General features: G+C 40.4%; 1 protein-coding gene across 2 annotated transcripts in view; it reads left to right on the forward strand.

The window, feature by feature from the left end:
- The window catches only part of AKAP7 (A-kinase anchoring protein 7), a 184,724-nt gene that overhangs the window by 152,443 nt on the left and 11,709 nt on the right, over window positions 1-20,572 (forward strand). The window contains exon 2 of one of the 2 annotated variants that reach the window (XM_027770232.1): window positions 1,233-1,301. The exons of the other annotated variant lie outside the window; for it this stretch is intronic. Coding sequence (XP_027626033.1) covers window positions 1,233-1,301 — 69 coding nt within the window. The remainder of the gene's footprint in view (window positions 1-1,232; window positions 1,302-20,572) is intronic. 2 annotated transcript variants of the gene reach the window in all.

Genomic DNA, 20,572 nt, shown 5'->3' on the forward strand with positions numbered 1-20,572 from the left:
AATCATCCTCTTTCTAACAAAGAACATTGCCATCCGTTTGGCAGCCCAGAACTTTTCAGATATTTGTTAGAATAATTTATTTGCAGTTCCTGAAGATTTTGGTTGATTGATTTCTTGGGGAGCATCCATGTCTAAAAAACCTTAGCATGGACAGAGGCAGGAAGAGTGAATGTTTTCCTTACCCTCTTCGATTCCTATTGCATTGCTCGAGGTTTTTCCTTGGAGCCCCTGCTCTGCCCTGTGCTATTTTCTCCCCCGTCTGTAAGCAATTTCCTTGACTTTGTTTGAACAAGGCAAGTTTCAGCTCAAGGGGGAATATGCTCTACTCTCTTTCTTATCTGACTGTTGGAGGACAGTCTTATGCTTTACATACAGTGCTGCCTAATATCGATTGGCAGGCAGTGGTGTGTACTGTTTTTTGGATTCACTTTCTCAAATTCCAAACTTTCCAAAAGCAAATGAAGACAGGACACCAAAGGGGAGTGCTAGTCTGGAAGTGCAAATTATGGTTAGAATCAAAGCATTAGCATCCCCTCCTCTCATTCACTCTTGCTGGTCTCCTGGTGTTGCCCATTCTTTTCCCATCCTCCTTGCATCTGTCTTTGATTTTGTTATTTCGCTATTCTCTTCCTAGTCTGCTCCACCCTGCATTCACACTCCCCATGCACACACAGACGTACATGGAGATCTGTTTCCTGATGCTGTATTTAATTTCTCTGCTACAGGATGCTTGAAAGAGAAGCTTCTGTGCCAGACGTTGCTATCTGGCTGGCAATACGTGCTTAACAGTACTTAGAAGGGGAGGAGGTGTTAAAAAAAAAGGGGAGGATAGAGAATTCATTGTCCAGCATTCTTCAAGAATCCTATAAATGAGCACTAATTATATGTATCTAGTTTATAAGTTGTGTTGATAACATGTGAAAGAATCAACACTAGATATTTGCAAGGACCTAGCATTTTTCTGATCTTGCTTCTGGATTGTGAAGTGACCTCGTGAGTTTTATTCATCTCTGCGTCCCCACCTAGTTGCCTTGTTTGTTTGCACTAAGCTATGTCCTCTGTGAGTACTTACTACGAGCAGAGCACAAAAATGGGACTACTCATACCCTTCTAATTCTGCTCTAAAGGGTGGTGGCTGTCACATGTTTCTTTTGAGGGTAGCTCAAACTATGGCACATTCCATGAGCTTTTGGTGAAAGTTTAAATTTGCGGATGTCATTCTCAAAACACAGGTGAGTTGGAAATCTCGTCCTCTGCCGTCCTACAGAGATACAGCAAGGATAGACCCAACTGGCCAAGTGGTAAGAGTCAAGTGACTTTCTCCATCCCCCTCCCTCCCATTGCCCATTTAGTCTGCTTTTGCCCACTGGTGGTGGTGGTGGAAGAAAGGGTTCAAATTTAATTGATTTATTAGTGCTCCTATTTTAATCTGTCGATAGCAAACAAAATGATTCCTTAGTTAACTCGTTGTTTAGTGGCCTAAGGTAGTGTGGAAAGTTAACTACATGCATAACTGGAAATCTTGATAATGGGGTGACTAGCCCAATACAGTAGAGCTCATCATGGTTTATGTATCAGTTCATACAGTACAAAGCAGCCAGGCCCTTTCTGTTTAATTCCCAGCAGGAGTACATTTCTCCAAACTGTATGTCTTTTGTGACCACAGTAAATGGAATACACTGACAGTAAATGCAGGTTTCTCGGGAGAGTTGGCTCTTTCTGTTGCTATGCAGGGACATTCTTCAAACTAAAAATTACTGTAGATACTGTAGGATTAATAGATACTTATAGATAGTCTCTAATGTGGTTTTTGGTGAATTCTTATAGAGGACTTATTTTCTTGGAATTATCTGATTTCTCTTAGTGAGCTGCCTGAGAGGACTAGCCATGACCAGAAATGTCATTGTGTAGGCAAACTGCCCACTGCAGCTCATCTCATTAAACCTCAAAAGAAACTTACTAATAAGTAGATGCCTCTGTAACTAATTAGAAAACATTTCATTTGCTTCTTCTTAATGCAAATGTTTCCATTTTGAAACACATTGCTGTTCCTTAGAATGAAATAGCTGAATGCCCAAACATGAACTGAACTGCCTCATACAGCGCACAGATCCCTGTCACCGCAAGTGTTCAGGCACAGGGTGGAGGAACTACTCCAAAGGATGACGTAAGGGAGGAAAGACTGCTAATGAAGGAGGCATTGACAACTCATTACTTCTAGCCCTGATATTCTGTGATGCTGAAAATAAAATATTCATATAAGTATGTATTCTAACCACCAAACACGCTTGAATTTTATACGTGTAACTCATTTCTGTATTTATGAGGATGAGCTATCAGGACCATTTATAGTATTCATTTCATAAATGAGTCAAATCTCAAATAATTTCTATGATTTGGAACTTGGTGGTATTACATTGATGTGTACAGTGAGGTTTGCAATGTGTGCTCTGTGTCTAGTGAATACTTGTGTTGTTGAACCTTGATCACCATGATGGTGATTATTCAGCACTTGGTGTTTCTATTTTCCAATTCTCCAGAAAGTTTCCTAGAAATCCCATAGCCTTATACTTATTTGCATGTAAGATACCCCATCTTCATGTTATCTTTCTTACTTTCTCTGTCTTATCACTTGAATTTCAAACACTACTGGGGACATACTCAGGACCTCTGAGTAGCATGAGACCACAGCATAGTATCTTACCCACAGGAGGCACGTTCCAAATGCTCGTCAGTGAAGAGACTGATACGGATGTTACGGTATGAGCGTGTGAGAACTCAGTCTATTCAGCCTGTCAGAAGATAGAATTTAGGTGACTCTTAGTGTCAGAACCTATACAGAGCTTTGGTTACTGAATGTACCAGAGAAATATTTTAACAGTTTCTCAGTAAGACTCTGCAGCCTGGGCCCCCAGGAATATGGGTGTCGCACCTCCCATCAGTGAAATGTTAGCATTTATTTTCTTTCCTTGCCGGCAGACATATATTTGCACAACGGTCACGGCATAACTCCAGGGCTTTTGAGAACATGTAGCCCGTTCCTTGGCATGCACTTCTTGTAGAAGGAGCCCAGGACTGGGAGTAAGAACACCTGGGTGGTAAATTGAGCTCTACTTACACCATCATGTCTGATTCTGGGTAGGCTGCTAACTTCTCTGGGCATAATTCCTCACATTTAGGAAGTGGGGCCCCAGCCTCCATGGTACGGTCAGTAGCGGGGGCATACAGAACTATACTGCTGGCAAACACATGGCTGACTGCAGGTTTGGGTCCCTGGCCTGCTCAGCCTGAAACACACTGGACATGCACTCAGATGCCCAACATCCTGCCAAGCCGGAGGGCTGGGGGGACAGGAATTATGGTGTGACAGACCCTGTCGTTGAGGTGTCTTCCTTCTTTCTCTTGTGCGCACACGTATGCTATCTATCATGATTAAAATAAATAAATGTAAAAAAAAGAAAAAAAGGAAAGGGAGTTTTACATGTCTATGATTTTGAAAGTTTATTCATTTTTTTCCCCTCATTTGTCCCTTTGAGCTAGGAGTCTAGGGAGTAAAAGTTATTTCTCTTTCTCCTTCTAAAGCTCCTCCTTCCTCCTTTCCTCTCCTCCTTTGCTTTTTCTTCTTAATTTATTGAATGCTTACTGTGTGCCAGGAGTAATGCCAGGATTATTTTCAAAATTGCTTGTGAAATGCAGCAGTTAGAAAATACATGCTCCCTGGGTCAGCAGGTGGCACAGAGGTTAAGGTGGTTGGATCCCACATTGCCAAGTGTCCAGTTCAAATTCTGAGCCTGGCAGCTGGAAAATCACACTGGGAATGTGTGTGTGCATGCCCCAAATCCTGAGAAGACTGGAGGAAAAGACACTGCAGTGTGGTCATCCCTGTAGTCATCCCTGTGATTCCCCTCCTCTCACCATTTCTCCCAGGAGTACATGTGCCATGTAGCAAACTAAAAAACAAACAAACAAACAAACAAACAAAAAAACCCACAAACCAAAAATCTCTCTGACTTTCCTACTTAAAAGAGAGAGTTGCTGAAAGCCAGAAGTGTGGCAGATTTCTCAGTTATAGTGTTCAGAGCTGTTAGGGGCTGAGAGCTGGTAGGAGGCTGGGCTCCCAGGCAGGTTGGTACCTGCTGTCCCCTTTCTGAAACAGCAAAGCCAGATGTGCAGTGTGTGACCTGACACTACCTTTGCATTAGGGCTTGTGGGTAATACTGTGGCAGCAGTAACGTGCAGTGGACACCATTTAACCATAGGCAGTGAAGATCAGCATTCTCCCTTGTAACTGATGTATACTCGGGGTTTATGTTTCTAAAATTAAGTATAGGGATGTCAGAGCAAATGCTAGTAGTTTCTGTTCTTACCACCTGATTCCTTCTGTTAACTCATGGGCGACATGCTGTTTTTCCTTTTGTGGTGGTTCTCAGATGTTTTCAGAGTTCACCAGGATTCTATCATCAAATAATGAATAATAGTCACTGGACATACAAGGATGTAAAATTGCTCCCAGCTCCTGGTGTACCCAGTGGTGGCCATAAGCTGTTCCCTGTCTTTAAGCAATGCCATGTGCCTTGTCCTTGTCTTCTTTCCTGGGAGCTGTGTAAAAAAGGAGCAGGGAATCAGATATATATAAACATTTTGACGAATTAAAGAAATCTTCTTATCTGTTACTCCTCTGGGGCATTTACATTTTAGTAAGATGACACTGAGCCAGAAGTGTGGTGGTTAGGGGAAACATATCCTTCATGGCCCACCGAGATCTGACTCCAAGTTCTAGTGCCTTGAAAAGCACGCCAGTGTATGTGTGTGCATGCCCCAAATCTTGATGGGATGGGGAAGTGGGGGAAAAATGGATTGTGATGTGATCACACCCATTGGGGGTGCTTTCTTCCTCTCCTTCTGGCTCGCCTTGTCTTTTTGTATGTCTCTAGTGAGCACACATATCTTTTGAAGGTATTTAAAAAGAAGACCAAATTATCCCAAGTGTTCTTGTTCAGTATAAAGGGACTTCAAAACCTTTGTAGAAAATGGAATTAATGTATGATTTATTTTAGTGTAAATTTTTTGACATCCTTGAATAATTTTTTCATAATACACATTTTCTGTGAATTTTTTGAAGACCTTTCATATTTGTAGTAAAATAATAACATAAACTAAATAATCTCTAATGGAGAAATTCCAGACATTAAGTGAAGGCTAATAAAAATTTTTTCAGGACATTCATAAGTCACTTCCTACACATAATTGCCTCTTTGCTTTTAGCCATACTTAATATGTAGGTCCTTGAGGCTTTGAAGCTATTCTAGGGACCCTCAGTGTACGTAAGTGGAAATAAAACCATAGCTCTGCCAAACCTACATAGTGATGACTGTGGTTACACAAGTAAGACACTTTTATTTGTTGCAAAGAAATGGCATCTACTGAGCTTATATTATGCCAAACTCCAGTACATATGCAGAAACCAATATTATCAAACCTAGGGAAGAAGTGGGAGCTCTCAGATTTCTTCTGAGCCTTCATGTTTCATTTTAGTTGCAGTGAAATTTAACCTTGAGAGCTGCTGTGAAGAGTAATTCAGTTTTCTTCAAGAGGACAAATAGAGAGGCATGACATTAGTGGGACACAGAAATGGTTTATCACCTGTTGATGATAACATATTCTCAACTGGACTGGTCTGAGAAGTATTTCATGTTGGGTAAATTCTTTTTACAAGCAAAATGATTTATAGTGATTGGATGTTTAAAAAATGATGAGACTAAGGGCCCAGCAGTTAGCATAATGGCTGTGTCGCTGGACTCCCATGTAGTAAACAACGGTTCAAGTCCCAGACCTGGTGGCTTAAACTCACACTGGACGCATGTGTGTGTGTGCCCAAGATCCTGAGAGGAGAATGAAGGAGAGGAGATTGCGGCGTGGCCATCCCCCCTGGGGGGGTGATTTCTCGTTTTCTGTCTCTCTGTCTCTGTCTTTCTGGTGAGTGCACACACCCTGTAGCAAAAATCTCTCCAAAAATAGAAAAAAAAAATTAATGAGAATAAATAATGATAATAATGTGGAAAAAAAGTGATGAAAAGCTATTTGATGATGATAGTGTGAATAGTAATGTCTTTGCCTTGACTGATATGCATGGTATTCCTTCTGGAAAAAAGAAATATAATACACTGTAAAGATATATATGATTCAATGTAATATAAACAAGATTACAATAATAAATAAAATTTAAAAAAGAGTAACTCAGTTCACTTCAGTTAATATTGTTAAGCCCTTCACATTTGGAAAACTCTGAGCCAGGTGTTCTGGAAGATACAGTGATGTGTAGCACATGGTTTATTGTTGGAGGTTTTTTTTTTTTTTTTTTTTTAATTTATATGACTTTTTACAAGAAATCTGTTGGATCCCAAGGTTATGCTCTGAACAGAAAAACCCAAGGTAGTGGGTCCAGCCACAGTGGTGTAGGCGATAGGGCCCTGCTGTGTGATGCCAGAACTATGTAGGAAGGTCCAAGGTTCAGTTCCTGGGTCAAACCAAACACACCAGGTGTGTCCACGGATATGCCTGTGATCCTGACTAGCTGGAAGGCTGGGGGAATTGTGGTATGCTAAGACTCTGTGAGGGCCCCTATTTGTCCATTTCTCTTTCTCATGGGGGGGGGAAGCTTAAAAAAAAAGCCAAGATAACAGATATTGATGCTTTTTCAGTCTAACAAGTAAAGCCGTGCCCTTTACATATCTGGGATCTTAGATAAGTCAGTGAACTTCAGTGAGGATGAATTAGTTACCACTGAGATTAGAAGTTACCTGTTCCTGTCAAAGGCAGGGTTTACAACTTGATATGAGCAGAGTTTCTACCACAAACATTTTGGCAAATAAAGTGGCTTATAGCTAACGTTCATAATGTCAAAGTTACTAGTTAACAGACCTTGGAACTATTAAAACAAATCTTTCAGTTGCATAGTAGTTATCTGCCCTTAGCAAACAGTCATGGACAAAAATCTGAACTATATGATAACAATATAAAGAAAAAGCATGTTAAAATCCTATGGTAACTAGGACACAAATGTTAATTTTATGAAAGACTGAATCAAAGATATTTGGGGCTTATAATTTTCCAATTTAATACTCTCCCACCAAAATTTATGAATTTAGTTATGAACATCTATAAACACACACACACACACACACACACACACACACACACACACACATATGAATGAATGAGAGTACAAAGGATAAACTAATGTACAAATAGGATATTTGGAGTGGATAGAAGGAGAATTTCACATAACCGAGAGAGAAAAGCTCTCCTAGTTGTTAACACTGATGGAAGAGGGAAGAAGAAAAAGGTGATCGCTTTTAATTACCTGCCTCAGAGCTTTTCCCCACCTCTCTTCTGATTTTGCGGTCAGAAAGTTGTTGGCATTTGCCATGTAAGTGACTTCAAGCTTCAGCTTGATATCTCACATCTGACTGTTAGAGCAAAAATAAAATTCGCACTTTCTAAGCATTTTAAATGTTCAGCTACACTGAGCTGTCAAGTGCAGCTTTTTTGGGGTTTTGATTGATGTTTATGGTAGCTAATAAACTGGCAAGCAGATAACTTGTTCATCCGAGACCTTCTATCTGGAGTCGTTGTAGACAGACCTTGTTTAGAGTTCTGGAAAGCTGTTGGGTTGTCAGGAAAGTCACAGTGTATTTTTCTATGCAAAAATCCGTCATGACTTTCCCGACAATCCAATAGCATGTGTCCTAAGAGACACAGGATGGTATAAACCTGGAAACCACGCTGCAGAACTGAGGCCGCAGGACTTAGGCTGCATAGCTGTAGCAAGAAAGGCAGAAGGCTGAATTAGCAAAATATTGTTAAAGTTTTATTTTATTTATTTCATGCAAAAGAGAGACACACACACAGGGTCAGAGAGATAGGTAGGCACCCGAAGAGGGTCTTCACACCTCTCCACCCCAGCCGGCCTACATCATTAGTATATGTACGTGCACCTCACACGCTTGGGGAGGTGCTGGGATGTGAACCCAAGACCTTTCCCATGTGCATCCAGTTGTGTTACTGTGTGTCCACTATGTGGCCCCTGTCTTAAAGTATTTGGAGGGTTCTTTGATATGGAAGGTAAAAAATAGTTAAGAATAGTTGCAGAATTAGGACAGTGGGTGTTAGTTTTAATACATTTTCTGTTGGTACTTACAAATCAAATAGTAAAGACGTATTAAACTCAGTAACATTCTAATTATATTTGCAGTCAATCTTGTTTTAAGCAAGGCAAATATTGAAGTGAAGTCTTAAAACAGAGATGTTATCTTAGTCAAATTTGATATGAGTAATTCTTATTCTATTGCCTGAAATAGCATTTTTAAGACAGAAATTTTAAAAATTATTTTAAGCCACCAAAGTCTTTCTTTAAATGAAAGATAAAAAGTTAATGATTATTTATTTAATTTTATCTATTATTATTATCTTTTTAAGTTTGCTGTAGGGCATGTGTACTCACCAGAGAGAGAAAGCAAGAAAGCAAGCCCCAAGTCTGGGACTCAAACCATGGTCATTCATATGGTAGTCCAGTAACAACCACCATGCTACCTACTGGCCCCTGTATGTAATCTACTTAATGTCCAATGTAAAATTAATTTATAGGCTTAGAGGTTTTATAGAAAATTAAATTTATGTGAAACTATATGAAATTTGAATATTAAATTTAAAAGGCATAATAAAACAAATTATTTTACGGGGTAGGAATTTCACAAAATATGTATTTTTCCTAAAAAAACTTCCAACTTAAAGCTGCTTCTAATTTGTACCCTTTAATTTTTTCATTCATGTCTCAGTCCTTTCTAAATACATTGTCAGGGAGAAATACAGGAACAGATTGTATCAGTTAGGTTCCAGCCTCCCCAAAATAGGAACTACAACAATTATTTTAACAGAGAAAACTTAATATAGTCAATTAAATAGGTTAAACAGGGTTTGGAACAACAAAGGGTGGAAAGGTAATACTGAGGAAAACCAAACACATAGATTTACCCTTATCCTAAAACCTGAAATCTGAAGTGCTTCAAAATCTGAAACTTTTTGAACACGGACTTGATTCCCCCAAGTGGAGAATTCCTACCTAACCTTATGTGAGGAGTTACAGTCAAAATGCTGCAACTCAAAAATATTGCATAAAATTACTTTCAGGCTATGTGTGTAAGACATACATGAAACATAAATGAATTTTGTTTAGCCTTGGGTCCTATTCCTAAGATATTATTTATATATATGCAAGTATTCAAAGATCGGAAAACATCCAAAACACATCTAGTCCCAAGCATTTTGGATAAGGGATATTCGACCTGTAGCACCTTTCACCCTGAAGTAACAAACGGAAGGGGCTTCTGTGTCTGAGAAGGTACCCAAGGGACACAGAAAAGGGATCCTTGAAGCGGAATTCCGGCCTCTGAGGAAGGGGCACTCGTCAGCTTTGTTAGTGAGGCTGGCAGATTCCAGGAGTGAGGGAAAAAATGAAAACTGGAACCAACTGCTACTTGACCCAATTGCTGTAGCCACAGGGAGTATTCATAGTGGGGCAACACTGACGAGAACAATGAGCAAACAGCAAAGGGCAATAGGCTCCTTTTCCCTTTGGGCCGCTGCCCAGTTTTCCTCTGGTGCTGTGTCTTGGTAGACTGTAACAAATCCAGCCAGCAAAGAAGAAACAAATTTGCTACATCCCGGCTTCAGTATCATCAGTTTGGAGTAAGGAAGTCAGTTTTGGGAGCTGAGAGACAGTGGTGTAATAATCAGCCTACAGTCGGCTTATTTTTAACAGTGTCTATGTTTTCATTATCTGATGGTAAGCCTTTAGTTTATGCCATCTTGTGGTTATTTCTTTTGGGACAAAAATAATAAACATATCAAATAGTGGTGTATTTTTCACTATAAAATTTCATAAATATGATTAGTTTTAAAGAAAGGAAATACAGGTTTTGTTTTTTTTTTTAAAAAAAGGTATGGTGGGGCCAACAGTTGCTGTAGTGGTTGTGGTGCTGGACTCATACATGGTGGACTATAGTTCGAGTCCAGGGAACTCACCAGGCAAGTGTGCGTGCATGTCCGAAATCCCAAGAAGAGAATGGAGGAGAAAGGATTGTGTCATGGTCATCCCCACTGGGGAGTGATTCCTTTCTTAATCTCTCTGTCTCTGTGTCTGCAGTGAACACATACGCCCTATAGCAAAAATGTCTCAAAAAAAATGTATAGTGCAGTAATGCAAATTAGTTGCTGATAAGATGTTTCTAAGGAAAACCCTCAGATCTAGCTGACAAACTTGAAAAGAAGTTATTTTAAAATTAATTCATTACTTGTTCATGAATGTTTTAAGAAATAACTTTTTTCTTTTTTAAAGCATATGTTCTGCAGTCTTACTGTATATCATATGTATGTGATACATATGTTGGTGCCTTGTATTAAACCAATTCTCTTATTCCATATTAATGATGCCCTCTGTCTAGCTAATGATGTAGGGGCAAGTTAGTAAATTACGTGGGGAGTTAGACCTGCAGCCATGCAAAGGTGAGCCTTTGGGAAGGCTATCCTGTGCCGTGTTCCACCGTTTCCATGTTAGACGGAACCAAAAGCTTAGCCGCCAGCAGGCCAAGCAATGGCTGGAATTTTCTGGAAAGTCTGAGGAGTTCTCAGGAGGGTCTGGGAACCATTCAGAGCAGAAATAGAAAAGGCAGTAAAAAGAGTGAAAGCAGTGAGAGGACTGATGCTGGAAGTCACATATTTCAAGGCAAATTTATTCTCTTCTTTACTAAAAGGGTGAATTTATTGGCTGACATGCACAGACAAGGCAGGGGCAGAAGTGGCCTTGACGCTGTCTAGTGAACATCACCCTCCTCTCCATCCCTTCTCAACTTTTCAGGCTTCCCTACTGGTGGATCTTCGGCTTCAGCAACTTCTGTGTTCTCACCCCTTTCCGGCTTCACCCAGTGATAGGGACATGGGTCCAGCAACTCTGGGAACATTTTTGTTGCTTCACATTCAAGAAGAATGGGTTTCTCTCCCCTAAATCCCATATATAAAATCTGAGGGAAGGTTCAGGTTATAAACTGCAAGGGTGCTTTTTGTGTGTCAAAAGCATTGTAACTTATGTTTTATAGTATAAATGCATTTGTATACTAATAAAACACATATAATAATTTCTTTTATTGCCATAGGGTACATTTGCTCACCAGAGAGTGAGAGAGAGAGAGAGAAAGAGGATCCCTCAGCAGGGTGTGGTCCTGCGCTGAAATCCTTTTCCCTCCATCCTGTCAGAATTTTGGTGTCTAGTCACACACACCTGATGTGTTCTTCAAATCATCAGGGGTGAGATTCAAACTGTCAGCCATGTGGGATCCAGCTTCCTATGCATAGCACTTTATCACTGTGCTGCAGGACCAGCCCAACAAAACCAATGCATTATGAAGATTTTCCAAAACATGGAAATGAAGTACCTTAAGTATCACCTTTTTTTTTTTAATAAGAAGATAATGTCTCTGTGTCACAGTCCTCCTGCCTCAGCCTCTAGAGTTACTGGGATGATAGGTGTACACTACCATATCCAGCCTTTAGGTTGGACCGGGAAGCTGGGCTTCCCTTGTGGTGCTGGACTGTTCAGCACAGTGTCTTAGCAGTGCCTGCTACAACACGTGAGCCCAAAGGGGCATTTATTAAAAATTCACACAGAGCACTCTGCAGACCAGGAGTAGCTCTGGATCAGCAGCTCGCTGGACATGAGCAGTTGCCTGAAGGGGAGAGGTTGAGTGACTGCTCTTATGAGAATAAGTGTAGAGGTTGGTGAGGAAGAGATTTGGGGCAGACAGGATATGATCCTGAAGGAACTCTGATGTGCTTTTTTTATTTCTGACTCCCAGAAACATTGTGCATGCTCTTCCATCCTGAGTATTGGGAACCCGATTCATGGTTCTTAAAATCTGCACCTCTGTCATTGGTATTTCCCCTGGTCTTTACTTGACATTATAATTTATCATTTTCTTGGTCCTCAATTTTACTTTTTATATGTAAATTTTGCCTTTTTTTTACACCACTAATTATATCATATCTTTTGAAGATGTGACAAAAAAAAATAAATAAATGAATGGATGGAAAGATGCCCATGACTGAAAGTATTTAATGACTGATGGGAAAGCGAGAGCAAAGCTGCGACTGGATTATGTGACATTTACTGTATGTGCTCCACACACGTTGTGAAGTTCATATGTTCTTGGAAAAATGCATACACATGGAATTTGATGTGATTGTTTTTCAGTGCCTCGTGTTTCAGTGTGGTGCATCTAGAAACTTAAAACCATCTGTGTCACACTATTTCAGGTGTAGTCTGTTCATATACCTACTGGAAGATTTTTACAAGGTTAATTAGTAACTCTTCTCTTTCCTTACAAAGGAATATCGTTTAATTGCTAAAGAATGTAAATCTAAGCTATATAGAACAATGCATAAATTTATTTATTTATTTATTTATTTATTTGAGAGGTTTTTGCTATAGGGTGTGTGCACTTGCCAGACAGACAGAGAGACAGAGAGACAGAAAGCGAGAAATCACCCCCCATGGGGGATGGCCACACCGCAATCCCTTCTCCTCCATTCTCCTCTCTGGATCTTGGGCACACATGCACACGCGCCCGGCATGAGTTTAAACCACCGGGTCCAGGACGTGAACTGCGGTCGACTACGTGGGAGTTCAGCGAAATAGCCAACAAGGTTAATTAGTAACTCTTCTCTTTCCTTACAAAGGAATATCGTTTAATTGCTAAAGAATGTAAATCTAAGCTATATAGAACAACGCATAAATTTATTTATTTATTTATTTATTTATTTGAGAGGTTTTTGCTATAGGGTGTGTGCACTTGCCAGACAGACAGAGAGACAGAGAGACAGAAAGCGAGAAATCACCCCCCATGGGGGATGGCCACACCGCAATCCCTTCTCCTCCATTCTCCTCTCTGGATCTTGGGCACACATGCACACGCGCCCGGCATGAGTTTAAACCACCGGGTCCAGGACGTGAACTGCGGTCGACTACGTGGGAGTTCAGCGAAATAGCCATTATGCTAACTGCTGGTCCCATAAATTATTTTAGGTTTATTTATTGGGAGACACACACCCGCCCCCCAACAGGGTCTTGTCACCTGTGACCCCTGTCCTCAAGCCTTCCACATGGACAGGGTCATAAGCAAGCCTGCAGGTCTGGTGTGTTTAGAGCAATCTAGGATCTGAAGGCAGAGCTTTCACACATGGCTCCACCATGTAGCCACACCCCACTGCCTGTGCCACTGAAGCTGCACTTGTAAAATTCTTGTTTGCAGTGATTTCTGCATTCTTTGGAATGTGGTAAAAAGTAGATAGATTTTCCATACTATTCTTGCTTACAGAGGTGTTCATAGTGAAATTATAAATGAACAGTCATAACCTTATACGTGGAAAGGGGAACACAGTCTCCCTTTCATTTAAATCAAAACAGTAATAAGAGTAGCTGATTTTATTGAAAGTTTACTGTAAGCTGAACACTGTGCAAAGTGCAAAGTACTTTTATCATTTCCTTATTTAATCTTCACATCAGCCCTAAGGTCTTCGAGCTACTGTTAGCCCTGGTTTATAAATGAACAAACTGGGCCGTAGAGGGGTTGAACAGCTTTCATGGGGATACAGGATAGTATGTGGGCAGCTTGGATGCTAGTCCAGGTGTTCTGATTCTGTAACTTCAGAGGCCTTTCAATATTTTCTGTTTAGAAGTCTCATTTTAGAGCAAATACTGTTTTTTTAAGACTTATTTCTGCTATAAGGCATATGTGTTTGCTGGAGAGACAGAGAGATAGAAAGCGAGAAATCACCTCCTAGTGTGGATGGTCACATTGCAATCTCTTCTCCTCCATTCTTCTCTTGGGATTTTGGGCATGCATGCACATGCACCTGGCATGAGTTTTTAGCTGTCAGGTCCGTTCCATACTAGCAGCTTACAGATATGTATTTTATAAACAAACAAAAACTGTTTAACAATTTTTTTTATATAGAACAAAACAATTTTATTGATGAACTAGATTTTAGACATTTGAAAAAAAAAAAACTTTTTAGAAGGCATCAAACAAAGCCATTGTCCATGAACAAAAAGCCCCAAGCACCCTAGGGATGAGAAAGGGTTAACTTAGTGTGTCAGTACTAAACAGAGTTGTTAGGCCGTTATTAGGGCTACAAGGTCACTAAGAGTTGCACCCAACATGAGTTTTAAGCTGCTGGGCCTGGGACTCGGACCATGGTTAACTATGTGGGAGTCCAGCAATGTAACCATTACCACTTGCTGGTCCCTAAACCCTAGTTTAATTTCTTGCAATAAGAACTCACATATTCAAAGCACTTTAATGAAGAGTAGGCATCGCCAAAGAGAATTCTAAAACTGGTTTTTGTCTGAAAGCTTTTTGGAAGCCTCTAGTGAATTGACAGTCTAAGGGCATTGAGTTAAAAAAAAATCTCTAAATTACTTTTTTCAGTTATTTCTCCTAAAGCTAAGACAATAAACTGATGAGGTAACCAAGCTTCATGTTTTTCTTTCTTCCTCCCTCCCTCCCTTCCTCCCTTCCTTTCTTCCTTCCTTCCTTTCTTTGTTTGTTTTGTTTTGTTTTTAGGTTTTTGTCATGGGGCATGTCCACTAGCTGGAGAAAGACAGAGAGAGAGAAAGTGAGAAATCACCCCCTGGGGCGGGGGGGAGAGATGCCCATGTTGTAATCCACTCTAATCCATTTTTCTCTCAGAATTTTGGGCACACATGCACACGTGTCCAGTGTGATTTTCAAGCCTCTGGGTTTAGGACTCGAACCATCGTCAGCCATGTGAAATCCAGCACTTTAACCACCATGCCACCTTCTTCTGGCCCAAGAATTTAAAGTATTTTTGATGCACTTGGGCACATGATAGTTTCGCTTATATTTCAGGCCCTCTCGCTAAGCTTTGTGACTTCTTATTTGCATAAAACACAAAATGACACAACATCACTAGTCAGTTTTCTTATAAAATACCAGGACAGCTTTTGAGATCTAAGCCTACATTTTTAAACATTGGCAATGAAAAAAATATGCAGCTCCCTGAAGACAAGCCTTAATAATTTGTGTATATCTCAGAATCTGCAAGTGTAATTTGATCGTAGTAGGTGCTCACAAAATAAGTGATGTGCACTCCCCTCAGTAAGTCCTCCAGGAGCCCCCTAGTCTCTTACCTGCTTGTTTCCAGCCTCATCATCCTCTTTTAACTCACTTATCACCTTATCCTAGAATTAGTTCTGCTGTTCCCCAAACAAGCTGAGCTGGTCTCACTGCCCTTCTCATGTCATTTCTAGCCTGGCCCACCTGAGAAATACCTATTCCTTTTACAAGGTCCAATTCCAGCATCACCTTTTTCATGACACCCTTTTGGGTCTATTCCCCTTCAGAGAACCGACCACGCATTATTCGTACTGTGTACTTGGCACTGTACCTTGTTCCTTCAGAGCATTCATCATGTCACATCTATTTGTTAACATGTCTTTCTGCTTCTACTGAGTCTCAGGCTTCCTGAAGGCAGGGCCCACGTTGGATTGATGCTTTTTCACAGCACAATGCTTATCACAAATCAACCCACTTTGGATTGATTTTTTTTTTTATAAATAACACAGTGCTTATCACAAACTGAAGGTTGCTCAGTGAATGTTTGTGGAAGGAAAGATGGAAGAAAGGAAAAAAGAGAAGAAGGAAGGACGGGATTGTATTGCAAAAAAATCATACTGAGAGTGTAACCTTAATTCTTCCGTTGTTCAATGAACTGATCTTTAAATGATATGGTATATCTCACTGTATACCTTAATTTTCCTAGGATGAAAGTACTCTGGAGAACTGTGAAATATCCATGGGGTGGGTGTCCTGGATGAACTGGCTTGGTGATTTCCAGTGAGAGAGCTACTGATTCACATCACAAGTGATGTGTGATCTTAGGCAACTTACGTACTCTCTTGAATCTCATATTCTTGTAAAATGGGGGGAATAACACTTACTTTCCCTTGTATGTTTGCTATGAGAACCAAATGAGATCATGTTTCTGAAAGCGCTTTGAAAAGTATGAAGCACTATCTAAACGAATCGAAGGAAGTGTTCTGTTATTGCTGTTAGTGGTGTCTTAGAATCATGGGAATTTTCTTAGCCTGGAGAGACTTCTGATCTGGGTGTGTCCTTATTGCTTATAAAAGAAGCAGAGGGCTATATAAAAGGGATAGTTTATTTACCAGGTTAGACTTATTAACATTTATTTGGCTATCCTACCCGGTGAACATTGCCTTCGGAACAGGAAGGTGACCTTTATTTCCACACGAGTCAGTTCCTACTCTAGAATATCAGCCTGCAAAGTGTATATGACAATATACATGAGCAGATATGAAGGCCAAATAAGTGAAAATTAATTCCAGCTGGTCATGCTTTAAGTTTTTTATCAGATTCTCTTTAAAATGTATAATAAATAACACAAAATATTTTAAGATTCTAAGCAATGCTTCATTTTTGTAGCCTCTTTGTTTTCCTACCAGTCAAAAGCACATTTTTTTTGAAAATGTATGCTTGTGACATGTTTAAAACTATTCATTTCTTCTTTGTCAAAAGAATTTTTTGATAATAGCCATTCTTCTTTTGATACTCCTGTGTATCAGGGCTTGTGTTTGGGATGTCTCCTTTCTTTGTTGTTATTCAGAACTGCATCTCAGACTCAGCTTTGCACAAAATGACTCATAGTGGTCTTAAGCAACCAGTCAGGGATCTTGAGAAGTCCCCACATTCTAACCTGAACAAAAATAGCAACCAAAATTTAGAGAGGAACTACCATAGATTCACTCTATATAACAGAGAGCATGTTATGTTACAGAACAGCAGATGGGAGCCTACAAACAATAAAAGGCAAAACAAGCAAGCAAAATAAACTGCACTGAGTCCAGTGCCCCTCTGAAATAGATTCCAGCAGAGCGATGGCGATCTCTTGTCAATCAGCCTTCTGGGTACCCATCTAGTTTGTACTCTGTGAGCAGATTCGAGCAGAGGATACCTGTCTGATACACCTACAGGGAGTAAAACAATTTATGTGGGCCTGATTCCTACTAAGAAACCATCCCGGTCTATTTCAGTGGAAATTATTTCTCATATTTTGAAATTGAGCACAACAGCAGAAAAATACGATTCAGAAAGAAGGCAGCTGAGAATCTGAGGCCTGCACTTTTGAGAGATTATTGGATCATTGGAAAAGTCATGACACGTTTTTGTACAGAAAAGCAGAAAAACATGTCATGACTTTTCTAACAACCCAATAGATACAGTATTATAGTTGAGATGTGTCTTATAGCAGAGAGGAACTGAGCAAGTCATCCTCAAAGCCAGCCACTTGCTAACTATAGTGGCAGTGCACTGGCCCATTTTGTGAGATTGCATGTTGACCCCCAATAGAAGATGAATTGGTCCTTCATCTTCCCTCATGGGAAAGAAATCGATCTCAGTATTCTTTAAATTAGGGTATAATTTATATACAGTAAGTTAACACATAGCCATAGCAACACCACAACAATCAATAGTATGAACAGTCTGTCACCTAAAATTCTTTCATGCCCTTGGTAGTCAACCCTTCCTTTTATTCCCATCCTTAAAAACCACTTACATGTTTGCAATGTAGTTTTGACTTTTCCAGAATCTCATATACATGAAATCATATAATATGTAGCCTTCTTGAATCTGCCCTGTTTTTCTTTTACATAGTGCAATGATTAGATGAATCTGTGTTCTTGCATGTATCAGTATTTTGTTACTTTGTACGGAATACTGTTCAGTTGTGTGAGTGTACCACAGCGTATTCATTTGTCTACCAGTTGAAGGATATTTGGGTTGTTTCTAGTTTGGAGTAACTATGTAGTAAGTTATTATTGATACTCATGTATAGGTATTTGTGTGACATATGCTTTCATTTCACATATCAAGCCCAGCTATAGGTGAGATTGCTGGGTTGCATGCTAGAAAGATGGTTAACCTTGATAGAAATCCCCAAACTATCTTTTCTTTTCTTCTTTTTAAAAAAAGTTTTCTGGCTGTATTTTTTTTTTTTTTTGGAGAGGTTTTTGCTATAGGGCACATGCGCTCACCAAACAGACAGAGAGAGACAGAGACACAGAAAGTGAGAAATCACCCCCCAGGGGGATGGTCACGCCGCAATCCCTTCTCCTCCATTCTCCTCTCGGGATCTTGGGCACGCACGCACACGCGCCCGGCGTGAGTTTTAAGCCACTGGGTCCGGGAATTGAACCGCGGTCGACTATGTGGGAGTCCAGCGACATAGCCATTACGCTAACTGCTGGTCCCCTTAAAAAAGTTTTCTGGAAGGCACCTGTACTCGCTGGGTTTGGGGGAAGAGAGACAGAATATGGTAAAGCACCCACTGCTGTCCATTGAAGATGGTCACATCTGCATCCCTTCTGAATTTCTACTTTTAGGATTGGGGGAATGCACACACACGTGCCTGGCAGGTTTTTCAAGGCAGGGTACGAAAGTGAAACTGCATAGTTGGCCATGTGGGATCCAACTGCCTTTCCCGCGACATTATTGGCTGACCGCCAAACTATCTGTTTTTTTTTGGGGGGGGAAGGTTTTCACTATTGGGCATGTGCGCTCACCAGAAAAAGAGAGAGACAGAGAGACAGAAAGTGAGATATCACCCCCCAGGGAGATGGCCACACTGCAATCCCTTCTCCACCACTTTCCTCTCAGGATCTTGGGTATGCATGCACATGCGTCCAGTGTGAGTTTAAGCCACCTGGGCCGGTACTCGAACCACAGTCGACTACATGGGAGTCCAGTGACATAGCCATTACGCCAACTGCTGATCCCCCCCAAACTATCTTTTCAAAGTGGCTATTGCATTTTTGCATTCCCACCAGCAGCAGGAGTTTCAGTTGCTTCACATCCTCACCAACACATAGTATTGTCTATCTTTTTGACAGCCATTCTAGTGGACAAGTAATGGTATGTCTTTGTGATCTTTATTTGCATTTTTCTGATGACTACTAATGTTGTCTCTTCACATGTTTATCATCTATCTATGTATCTTTTGTGAAATAACTCTTGAATTCTTTTGACCATTTTTGCATTCTGCTGTTTAATTTTTTTTTTTTTTAATTTTTGCTATAGCGCACATGTGCTGTTGAGAGAGAGAGAAAGTGAGAGAAAACATCCCCCAGGATGATGACCACATGGCAGTCCCTTCTCTTCTTTTCTTGTCTCAGTATTTTGGGCATGTATGCACATGCGCCGACATGTTTTTCAAGCCACCAGGTCCAGGACTCAGTTGTGCAGCTGGCCATGTGGGATCTAGCTGCTTTAACTATCACGTCACCTGAGTGACCCTTTGCTGTTTATTTTGCTATGGAGTTGTATAAATTCATTTGTAGTCTGCTTACAAATTCTTTACTGGATATGTTTTACAAATATTTCTTCCTGGCCTGTAGGTTGTCTTTCTTTTTGTCTTTAAAAATGATAGTATGTGCACATGCAGGAAAGGGAGAGAAAGAGAGGAGGCCATGTAGGAGTCCAGCATCCCAACCACCATACAACCTGCTGGCTCCCATTATCTTCTTAATATCTATATAATTTATAGTGATATTGCCTCTGCCAGTCTTGATATTGCTAATATGTATCATCTATTCTTAAAGAGTTTTAGTCTTTTTTTTTTTAAGAACAAGTTTTTGATATAGGGCACGTGCGCTCGCCAGACAGACAGAGAGAGACATAGAGACAGAAAGTGAGAAATCACCCCCCAGAGGGGATGGTCACGCCGCAATCCCTTCTCCTCCATTCTCCTCTTGGGATCCTGGGCACGCATGCACACGTGCCCGGCGTGAGTTTTAAGCCACCGGGTCCTGAACGCGAACCGCAGTCGACTACGTGGGAGTCCAGCAACATAGCCATTATGCCAACTGCTGATTCCCAAAGAACAAGTTTTTTATTTTATTGATTTTATTTTTTAAATTTGCTACAGGGCATCTGTGCTAGCTAGAGACGGGGGTGGGAGGAGGGAGAGAAAATGAGAAAGCACTCCCCATGGGGGATAACCATTCCATAATCCCTTCTCCTCTCTTCTCCTCTTAGGATTCTAGACTTATATGCATGTATGCCCAGCATCTTTTTCAAGCTGCTGAGTACAGGGCTTAAGCCGTGCAGTTGACCATGTGGGATCTAGCAACCTTAACTACCACTCCACCTGGCTGGTCCTTCACTGCCTTTTCTTATTGTCTGTTTTCTATTGATAGTTAATTAGAGACCTTTCTTATTTTCTAATACATGAACTTAATGATTTGTATTTTCCTCTAGGTATATCTTTAGCTGCATTCTACAAATTTGTTATGTTTTAATTTTTATTCAGTTAAAGATATTTTCTTTGTTTATTATTATTATTGTTATTATTATTATTATTATTATTATTATTATTATTATTTGGAGAGGTTTTTGCTATAGGGCGCGTGCACTCGCCAGAC

The sequence above is a fragment of the Tupaia chinensis genome, unplaced genomic scaffold, assembly GCF_000334495.1.
Source record: "Tupaia chinensis unplaced genomic scaffold, TupChi_1.0 Scaffold000117_2, whole genome shotgun sequence".
Lineage (NCBI taxonomy): Eukaryota > Metazoa > Chordata > Mammalia > Scandentia > Tupaiidae > Tupaia > Tupaia belangeri.